General features: G+C 34.7%; 1 protein-coding gene across 1 annotated transcript; it reads right to left on the bottom strand.

Annotated features, from left to right (window-relative positions):
• Positions 1–532: 532 nt before the first annotated feature.
• Positions 533–5,711, bottom strand: LOC149806680 (uncharacterized). Its single transcript, XM_089956417.1, has 3 exons — positions 5,299–5,711; positions 1,611–2,310; positions 533–1,332 (listed from the first exon to the last, which is right to left on the bottom strand). Exons 1-2 carry the CDS (start codon positions 5,533–5,535, stop codon positions 1,831–1,833), a joined length of 717 nt encoding a protein of 238 aa, XP_089812543.1. The 5' UTR covers positions 5,536–5,711; the 3' UTR covers positions 533–1,332; positions 1,611–1,830.
• Between the last annotated feature and the right edge of the window lie 5,833 nt (positions 5,712–11,544).

The following is an 11,544-nucleotide window of genomic DNA, read 5'->3' on the forward strand; positions in this document are numbered from 1 at the left end:
CCTAAGTAAAGAAACAACAACAAAATAAAGACAGTAAGAGTTTTGTGTATATCGTTCATGATATACAAGCGAAGAGACTAATATTCCTCCAGCGGAAAAAATGTTTATAGTTTGCGACGATCAGATGCTGTTCAAAATAGAAAATGTTAAACGATTTTCTTTTCCACGGAACCTCTGTGCTTCGATATGGTGCTGCTGCAGAAAGACTGTTCTCACGTATTTTGTTATTTATTTGTCTATTTATTGTCTCGGCTTTGTTTAGAGAAAAATGTTGGTCATTTTTATGGATAACATGTATGTATGTATGTATGTATGTATGTATCTTTGCATGTGTGTATTATGTGTGTGTGTGTGTGTGTGTGTGTGTGTGGCAGTATGTGTGTGCGTGTGTGTATATAGGTAGGTATGTAGGTATGTGCCGATTATATTCTTTAGTTCCAAAAATGGAATGGAAAAAGTTAAATAAAAGCACACGTGCTTGATGGACAAAGCTAATTAAATGCCTTATACAATAAACACAGTATAACCAAAATAGTTTTTATAGTTTAATGACTGAAGCAATATACTTGCTGTATGATTTGAAAGACATGATAGTTAATGTATATTGGCACTTGAATTTGGTCATGGATATATTATGGAAAATTATCTATGAACATTATACACTATTTTATCGTTATATACTGACGATAATCATGATGACTCAACAAATGGAATGATGAACATATACGGAACAACGCATGTTAAGGGTCCCAGGATATCCGCATCATGCGTACGTCTCCATTTACGTACAGAATTGATGCAACTATAAACAAATGCTGCAATTAATTACTTCAAATTTGTAAATTCCATAAATTTCTAAGACTACACTAGTAAATGATCAAGACCAGAATGACAGATCTTTACTATGTCGAATTGAGTATTATAAAACAAATTACTATAAAAGGTATTGAATAACTTAGCAAACCGTACATAGTGTTCGCAGGCACGATTGTGCTTTGCTGGATTAATAGTTAAGCATGCATTGTCAACAAAATAGGGTAATTCTCCTATTATGTATAACTGGTCACATAGCTATAACTGGTCAAATAGTCCCGATAGTAATTTTGCAGCACATTCTAAACTACGCATGAAGTCGTTTGACTTTCGTTGTCTTAAAAAAAAAAGTCCCATAGGCAATTAATTAAAATGGTCACCAACACGAAAATAAAATCACTGTCTAAAGTCATATAGGCAGGTAGTAATTCGAGTACAATTGAAATCATTTGCCTCTCGAGCTACTTGTCTTGGGGACAATCTTCTGCTGCTTTACATCTCAAGGTACAGCTCGTAAAACTGAAAAAGAGAGGACTACTGTTATATAAATTCAGCATGATTATGCTTAATGGACTTTATACATTCAAAATATATTTTAAAACTCAATGTTTGCAAGTATAATGTTTCCTGTGAAATGATTGAATTTAAATGGATCTACATTAACATAAGAACGTTTCACTTTGGCTGTTGTAACATCATATTTCTAATCTCATACTAATATTTTAAAAATTAAAACGTAATAAATAATAACAGAGTTAAAAAAAAAGTTTGCAAAGATACCGACAGAAAGTGCCTACCTATGAATACTGTACTCTTGAAGCTAGATGAGTCGAAGCTATGGTCGGAACTTTTGTGAGGTGACGGCTTCTATAGTGTCGGGACTCCACGCTAAGGCAAAACTTTAAAATTCAAACGTACTACTTGGATAAATTGGTCCCTTATTGATATGAATATAACCTATCGTTTCGATGAAAGTTAATTTAAAAAATGCACTTGTAGACGGAGAAGTTTTTACGTTTAAATGATAACTTCCAATGGTCCATGGTAACTATTCAAGAAATGATCATCATCGCCGTAACCAGAATCAATCGATCTCTGCTGTCCATGAATAACCTTTACGGAAAGACCATTGATGTAAAGTTGAACATCGTTAGTTTGAACCTCTGTCAGTGAACCTTGAGAAATTTTTTTGTGCTCATGTTCGTGCCTTGAAGAAAAGGATTTTGTCCTTGATAAACTTTCGATCGACAATCTGTTCTGTATAGATCTACGTTCACTGTTTTCCTTCTCATGCCCAAGTTTACTGACTTTGGCGTCCTCTTCTTCGTACATTTCAGTCTCTGACATGGACCAGTCACTCGTACGAAGTTCCTGTGAACTGGTTCTGAGAGAATCTTTACTAACATAATATAGTCTCTTGCTTTTCAATTCCTCTATGGATTCGTTGAGCGTCAGGAGTTGCTTCATCAACGACAAGTCTTGGTCCATCAAAGATGCCTGATAAGAGAAATAAAAAGTACGTTGATCAAAATTTTCTTCTTCTGTAGTGAATATTATCAATTGTTCACTGAAACATTTTTTTCGTAGGAAATATTATTTATGTGACGCATAACAAATTATTTCAACACAATGCCTCAGGCACAGAACTACAACAGTTAAACAAGAAAAAGTCATTTTCGCCAGTTGTGCATGACCTCTTCATAACATTCTGTCATGTGATACTAATTATTAACCATTTAATAAATTACATTTTAATGTCGGCAATTTGTCTATGCCGTTACAACTTATATGAACGGAATGCTTTTACCGTGTATGTACCTACTGAGGGCAAAAGGTGGACCCCCTACATACCAGCAAACATCAAAAACGTGCACAAATGTTAAGGACAATTAATGCATTCAGGTCATAATAGGGTGTGTCGTATGAAAGGTGAACAATCGTTGCATATTAAAGATATGATGTTATCAACACTATTTACACCTTCAGCAAAAGATGGAACTAAGGAGATTTTACGCAAACTTTTGATGTACATTACATCCAGCTGGGCTGAACCGGTCCCGGAAAAGATCACGGTTAATAGTGTGTCAGATACCCCACTCCCCATCAATGTTATTGATTGATAACAGTGAAAGTACTTCCATAAGTACCTATGTTCCCTTTTATTTTCTCCCTGTCCATTGATTATTATCAAGATGTAGTGAAATTAGTTTCATAAATTGATACAACGAAACAAAAGCGGACTGACATTGCTAGAAAAAGACGACATTTGGGACTGCCTTTAGAAATTTTTGTTTTAGTTTTTTGTCACTTTAAAGTTAAACAAACACTTTCAACATTAAGCTTTTCTTTCCAATTTTAATAGAATTTAGCAAATTTTCTCGGGATGGGGATTAAAATATTTGAACTATTACCTGACTAGATTTCTAATTGTTGTTTTCTTTTTTTTCATCTATCCTACATACTATTTCTCCTTTTCAAGGCAAGCCGGCCTCGTACCTGAATTTATGAGCAATTGAAACTAATTGTCATGCGTAAATTACCTGTTCAAATTTGAGAACCAGGCCATATTCAGCGACAAGGCGGATCTAAACTTCATAAACGCGCTATATTTTCAAATAAAACACTAATATAACATTTTTCTTGTCTGCAAAGGAACACACGATAAAATCTGACCCGCATGAGTCATTGTAGTCAAAAGAAGATTTGATTTATTTGCTTGTCATTGCATCTGAAGACATGTCTCATCAACAGAAGAAAAAAAAAATGCTTCTATGTACAAATGTACAAGGTTCTGGATCTTAGTACAATGCTTTGCTTCCTATCACTTTATTTGTCAGCTAATCTTTTTAAATTACAGATTAGTGATTTTGGATTTCACTGGGTCAACAATGCGCCCCCCTTCCATGAGACATAAAGGGGCAATTGTGAAAAAAATAGCCGAATCTTCCCGTAGGCCATAAACCATACTGCATTTGGCACGTATCCATAATTTAATAGCACAAGTAAACAACCTAAATAGTGTTTTATTTCCGTGACAAGTTATGGTTTCAAACCTTATTTGGCAAGTGTTCAGTCTTTTTTACTAGTTCTTTTTTATTTTTTGTTAAGTGTGACTTAATCTAGAGACCCCCTTCACAGCTTTCAAAGAGGTGAGGTAATACCTTTGCGTGGTATACAAATCCATTCAGATAATGATTCTATTTAAACTAAACCCATTTATCTCTTCCTTTTCCAAGCTGGGAGATCTCATATTGGGTCGTAAATCAATTGATGATTTGCAGCTTTTTCAACAAGAGACCATTTAAGTATGGCAATAGCTTACTTTAAAGCCTCGCACGTCTTTGATAGCATAAAGGCATATCAGACTTCGATGACCTTTATATCTCTCCCACAGCGAATGAAAAACCTCTCTAAACCGATCGACGATGTGTCACAAGGACATTTTACAGCCGCTTCCATCTTACGACACAATAAATGGGAATACAGTGGACATTGACACGTGCTTACATAGATGACCGGGTCACCTGCTAAGCTACTATTTGTGTTTGTTGTATTTTTATTGCACTGATCGTCTAATGATTGCCAGATGTCAGTCGCGAAAGAGCTTTAGGGATTGGATATACATTAAGGTCATCCGTAAGACTGCATCGCTAATTATAACTGTGAAAATGAAACACGTGCATTTGTAAAGTCTGGATGGCTGAAAGGCTAATGAATAGGCAAGACGCAAAATTTTAAACACTTTTACGTAGCTCTAGCTACTTTTCTTTTAATCGAAATCTCCCAAGATCTTTAAGTTACATTTTGACATAAGCTTTGTTCAATTTATCTGAAAATGCTAATGCAATCTGAGGGACAACAGTTGTTTCTTTTTTATTGTCTTGCTATTGATGATTTTTATGCTGGCTTATCGACATTTTCAGAACATGATACTATACACGGAAATCAGTGTAACTGGTGGAGGATGACGCAGGGATAACCCCGGGATGAATCACCGACCCAGCTACAGGAAGAATTCTCGCATACTCACATCGACCGAGGTGACGAAATTTGGAAAAGCTACTCACGTTTGGTACTTCAGACCCCCCCCCCCACCACCACCACCACAAAAAGAATCAACAAAAACATAAACAAAACCCCAACAAGTTTGATAATCAACCAGCACAATTCGCCATTTTGAAGAAAAGAAACCAAAGACAATAACTGTGTTTGTGTACTGTACGATTGAATAAATAATAGTAATGTGTTTGGGAGCGAGACAAATTTTACTTTAAACAGGTCAAGGTCGAGACCAAGATCTTCCTAAACTCAAACATACGAAGAGACCACACTAGTCGCTCGAAAATATGTGCTAAATAAAATTCGACATATTTTCATAATAACTCGAAATGTGCACAAGTGACATTTCTGATTATGTAATCATTTATGGCATACTTTCAAGTGGAAAACTGTAGAGACCTAGGATGAAGGAAAAAAAATTCTTACCATTTCAAAATTCAATCTTTCCATGGCTTCATCAATGGATGTCTTTGTTTTGTTGGTCTGTGGTTTATTCTGGGTTGTGGAAAGTCTTTGCTTAAAGTTTTCAGTTGCTTTGACCCTATTCCTGTAGAACTCTCGACAAGCGTTTGACAGCTCGATTGCCGCCGTGTAGTCATCGGTAGAAGACGACTCATGGCCTGGCACCTGCAACAAGTTGCTGGAGTCCGACTGCATCTCCATCAGTTATGCACTTTATAGTTGAAGTAATGAAAAAGTCCTCAAGAAAATTGCCAAGTATCCACTTATGTTGGATGTGAAACACGGTTTAACACTCCACTATGGTTTTCTATTCATCCGCATGAAATATGCTGTGCTACTCACTTTGATTAGATCAATATAGACTCCTTGTACGTAGCGTCACAACTTCTTATAATACAGGTTGTGTCACGTGATTCAAATTGCGTTTTGATTGGCTGACAAGCTGGATAAGGTAATGTTGGAATATAAACAGGTAAGGTACTGACGTATGACGCTATAGGTAGACTGGAATGTATTACAATGGGATGTAATCAACCACAATTAAGGAGTGGTGTGTACTGTTACAAACATTTACCCAGGTAGACCGTCGAGATAGAAGAAATATGTTGAAACTTAATGTAAATCAGTAACCAAAGGCACAAGTTGTGGTTAAAGATCGGATAATGCCATCACCAGTTTAGTATGCGGACCACAATTTAATTAAATTCATATCAGATGCAACTCAAAGTTAAGAAGAATACCTAAAAAGTTCAAAATATATTACCCAGGAGCACCTTTCACATATCTCAATTTCTAAAGTAAATATAATTCAGCTTGATGGGGATGGACTTTTTATCATATCCTACTGACCGCAAAAACTGGAAATATTTAAAGAAATAATATATATATATATATATATATATATATATATATATATATATATATATATATATATATATATATATCTGTGTGTGTGTGTGTGTGTGATTTGGATTTTTAAAGTAGCTTTAACAATTTTGCTGTCATGTAATACGATGTCTGCAGTATGGAAACTCAAAATTTAGTCTAGCACTTCGACATCATGCGGCAGACATGTAGCATGATGTCCCCGCCCAGTCAAGTTATCCTGACACCCGGCCCACAAGTCCTAACACTAACCTCTTAATGCTGAGCACCTAGCGAAGTAGCTGTCAGTACCAGTTTTATAAGTTTTTGGTATGACTCGGCCGGGGTTCGAATCCATGACCTCCAGCATCCGTGGCGGACACTCTAACCACTAGGCCGCCGAAGCGATTGTATTTAGAGAAATGTTGTTAAAAAGTCAAATAAATTCCGTTGACAGAGTTCGATGCGCCCGGAGGCAATGTTTTAGAGTGGTGCGTCTACTTTGCGACAGAGAACCATTTTTATGTCAGTTGCACCACCCCTCTTAAATATAAGGTTTATATATATATATATATATATATATATATATATATATATATATATATATATATATATATATATATATATATATATATAAGAATTAGCCCCGATATACTAAGGAGAAGGTGAAATACTATGAAAATTCCATTTGCAAAAAGCCACTCCATCTCCCAATTGCTCTTACTAATCCATGTCCCCCTTCCCCTCCTCACTAGACTATATGGCGTTATGTTGCATAATTAAGCTCAATAAATACTTAATTTTGTTTACTGATTACTGAAGCATGAACTTTTATTTACTGAAGCAATTACATATACAAGGAAAAGCTCATGAATAGAAATATGTATTTAATTATTATTATTAGCATTTGTCAACCGATCATATATCTTTTGCATTATTTAAGTTCCGATACTTGTATCTACACTATTAGATATACTAAATCGAAAACATTTAGAGGGATTTCTCACATTAAATTGTTTGATCTGACCATCTCTAGTTTGAGAGAAGTTATGATAAAAGTAACATAAATTACACTCAGTTTTAAGATTAACATTGCAGTTATGTTCCCTTTTGTCAGAATCAAGTACTAAAACACTGTTTCGAAAGAAGTTTATGAAAATTCTGCTCTGAAAGGTCGAATTAAAAGATCTTGAAGGGAATACACAAGCATGAATAGTCACAGTGGTACTAGTAGGTTTTGCGCCACGTCAACCCAGTACTAGTTATATGAACTGATTAAAAGAAGTCCCACACACTCGGAAAGCAAATAATTGCAAACAAGTCTTGGAATATAAAGCCTTCTAAGAAAAAAAAAACATAAACACGAGGTAAACAGACATGATAACAAGTTTAATTGACATTATTTTCTCTAAATTCCGCAAATGAACTTCGGCCATCTGAGCTACTCTATCGCCTTTAGCTTACCTTGAATCGTGACGTGAAGAATAATATACTCTATTGCCTTTCGCTTACAATGAATCGTGACGTGAAGAATACTATAGTCTATTGCCTTTCGCTTACCTTGAATCGTGACGTGAAGAATACTATAGTCTATTGCCTTTCGCTTACCTTGAATCGTGACGTGAAGAATACTATAGTCTATTGCCTTTCGCTTACCATGAATCGTGACGTGAAGAATACTATAGTCTATTGCCTTTCGCTTACAATGAATCGTGACGTGAAGAATACTATACTCTATTGCCTTTCGCTTACCTTGAATCGTGACGTGAAGAATACTATACTCTATTGCCTTTCGCTTACCATGAATCGTGACGTGAAGAATACTATACTCTATTGCCTTTCGCTTACAATGAATCGTGACGTGAAGAATACTATACTCTATTGCCTTTCGCTTACCATGAATCGTGACGTGAAGAATAATATACTCTATTGCCTTTCGCTTACCTTGAATCGTGACGTGAAGAATACTATACTCTATTGCCTTTCGCTTACAATGAATCGTGACGTGAAGAATACTATACTCTATTGCCTTTCGCTTACAATGAATCGTGACGTGAAGAATACTATACTCTATTGCCTTTCGCTTACAATGAATCGTGACGTGAAGAATACTATACTCTATTGCCTTTCGCTTACCATGAATCGTGACGTGAAGAATAATATACTCTATTGCCTTTCGCTTACCATGAATCGTGACGTGAAGAATACTATACTCTACTGCCTTTCGCTTACCATGAATCGTGACGTGAAGAATAATATACTCTATTGCCTTTCGCTTACCATGAATCGTGACGTGAAGAATAATATACTCTATTGCCTTTCGCTTACCATAAATCGTGACGTGAAGAATAATATACTCTATTGCCTTTCGCTTACCATGAATCGTGACGTGAAGAATAATATACTCTATTGCCTTTCGCTTACCATGAATCGTGACGTAAAGAATAATATACTCTATTGCCTTTCGCTTACCATGAATCGTGACGTGAAGAATACTATACTCTATCGCCTTCCGCTTACCATGAATTGTGATGTGAAAAATAATATAGAAAGCAGGTAGAAGTTAAACTTTTTTTTACAAACTTTACATAAAATCCCATCTTAAAGGAATAAATAACAACAAAATAATTAAAACTTTCAAGTTATGCTGCTCAATTATGACTTTCTTCATATGTATTATAAGAAATAAAAAAATTGTGGTATATAGATCGTTTCCTTTCTTCATTTTCTTTCTTAAAGGGGTCGCATACTAGTAACTACAGTGAGCAGTAACCTGAAAATGCGAACGAAGAAACATAGAAACAAACAAGATATATACGAAGGGATTTAAAAAATAATGAAAAAAAAGCATAGTTTCCATTCATTTGTAAAACATGTACTTTTATGTCATATAATTAAGATAAGGTACTGACTAACTTTAATGTAGGTGTATACTATTAATCCCTTATTGCATCCGGTCATTAAAAACCGTCATTTATGTCGACAGATTAAAATTATATTTAATTTAAAACCTGGATTCACATTCACAATTGTGTATCAAATTAATTCAGTTACATTAATTAAGGTTCTAAATTAAACATTTTCTATCCTTGAAACAGTAATATAAAAAACCACTCTTTTCTTTAAATATTAATCATGAAAGCCTGTAAACCTAGCATTCATTGTATACGGTCAATCGTGCACCAATCGCCCTTGTCTGAATTGCGTGTAGTGATATACTTTACTCCTTCTCTTATGAGCTGGTGGAAACCATTTGTACCACATATTGAATCAAGTTAATTTTAGTTTTGCTTGATTTAAACCAGCAAAATAATGTGCGTGTTATTGAAACGCTGTTTTCACAAATTCATTCAATTATTTCAATTGCGGGTACAGGGCATTCCATTGAGAAAAATTATTGATTTGCTTTTTTCAATTAGTCATGGCATTAATTTGTAAGCGTTGTATTACCACCGTTTGGAGAATATTTATGCAAAGACACATTGCTACAGCTGTTAAACAGAACAAATCCTTTTCTTAATGTTTAATTTAATGTTATTAAACTTAATAAAATATGAATAAAATGTGCTTTCATTTATTATCTCTTTCATCATTTGCTCTCTGATATAACTTTCTGGTGAATTAAACAATGGAAGCGTTAATGAAAGTCAAATAATGTAGAGATATTTTACTAGAGAGGGTAATACCTTTCTTCATAATTCAGAAATAGTTTTCTCTTCTCTCTCCTGTTATTTTTTGTTTATATGATCCACCTACCCACCCCACCGACACTTTAAAGTTTAGACTCAGATAGTTGAACATTTTGATGTGTTACTCTATATCACACAACTCGTTTTGCTTAAGATTAGATTGCAAAGAAGCGGGATTGTTTGATAAGGATGCGATTCTTAAAACCATGTATTTGATTGCTTGCGAAAGATAAATTTTTCACACAATTAATCTTAAAAATATTAGTTATAAAGTGTTGCCTTTCTTTTTTAAAGCATACTTATTCGAGTTTGCTGCTAGAACCTATTACAAATTAAAATGTTGAAGACCCTTTTTTTATATTATCAAATGTCAATACACACGATCGTGGTCAACTACACGAAACAGATCAATAAAGTTACCATGAAAAGTGTTTACCTTTTGTACCAATACTTAGCATAGCGCTTACTTAATTCTTTGAATTTCTATTCGAATATTTGGCACATTAATAAGATTAATCTGACCCGAGTAAATGCTAGCTTCAAGCAGCGTTCAAAGTCTTTTTTTTTTTTAAATATCTATTACAATAAGTAGGTGTCAGCTGGAAGATATTTTCTTACGTTAAAAACACATAACGACGACTCGTTACATTAATGTTTGGAAATAAAACCGATTTTCACTCCAGCTCGAAAAAGTTAGGAAATTTGTTACCATTACCAGACTGACCATTTAGAAACTGCAGACGAGTTTTCTTTAATATGACCGCAATATGTGCAAAAGGAAAGTAAACCAACATGCCTGTCTAGACTAATTACGCAATTCATTATGGCATAATGATGTATCGTGATAAATGAGGGGATAGAATCGAACTGTATTCGTTCTTATATTTACCGTAAACAACTATAATAGTATTTTTTCAAACTACAGTGGTCTAAGACCAGGAATCATAGAAGATTTGAGCCAGTTTTTGTAAAATAAATCTATGAACCGGTAGTAGGTAAAAAAAAGCTGTTACATTGCGTAGCTAGATAGGCTAGAACGGCTTTAGATGGAAATTGTTTGCTTCTTTGCTTCTGTTGTAAAATGTGGCTTAACAGTTAGACTGTGTTGGAGAACTGTACAGTTTATATCATGGGGGTGGGGGGTAGCCGACCGAATGAAGTGATTGCTGATAATGGTATATTGATAATATTACTGAAATACTGATGGTTGTCCGAGGGCAATTCCTCCAGTCTATTATCATCAAACCCTACTGAAACGGATATTTTGGTTACACAATATAAGATAATCTCAACCAGTCAAAAGGTCGATTGTAAGTCCTCTTTATTCATATACTGGAAGTGTAGAGTGCATTTTATCGCACACTCTCAACTTTATTAATAAACAGATGTAACATGACGAGGGAATGATAAACATATTTCGTTCATTACGTTTTTGTAGGTAATAAAAGTTACACAAATCTCGCATCAGTTTGACCTTGAGGTCAAATATCAGTAATTGGATACACCTTTATCTTCTTCGGTTTGATCCTTTATCCAACGTTCAACTAATACATCATTGAATGTATATAGCAACCACCTACCAATGTAATATTGCATGATCTCTTTGGAATTCATTCTTGATGCCTTGTGTTTGAACTTAGATCACTATCACACGCTT

The sequence above is a fragment of the Sinohyriopsis cumingii genome, chromosome 1 (genome assembly GCF_028554795.1).
Source record: "Sinohyriopsis cumingii isolate HCF-2022 chromosome 1, ASM2855479v2, whole genome shotgun sequence".
In the NCBI taxonomy this organism is placed as follows: Eukaryota; Metazoa; Mollusca; class Bivalvia; order Unionida; family Unionidae; genus Sinohyriopsis; species Sinohyriopsis cumingii.

Coding starts and splice junctions, on each gene's coding strand:
- LOC149806680 (XM_089956417.1), bottom strand. CDS start 5,535: ATGGAGATGCAGTCGGACTCCAGCAACTTGTTGCAGGTGCCAGGCCAT. Junction 2,311..5,298: donor AAAGATTGAATTTTGAAATG/GTAAGAATTTTT, acceptor TTCTCTTATCAG/GCATCTTTGATGGACCAAGA.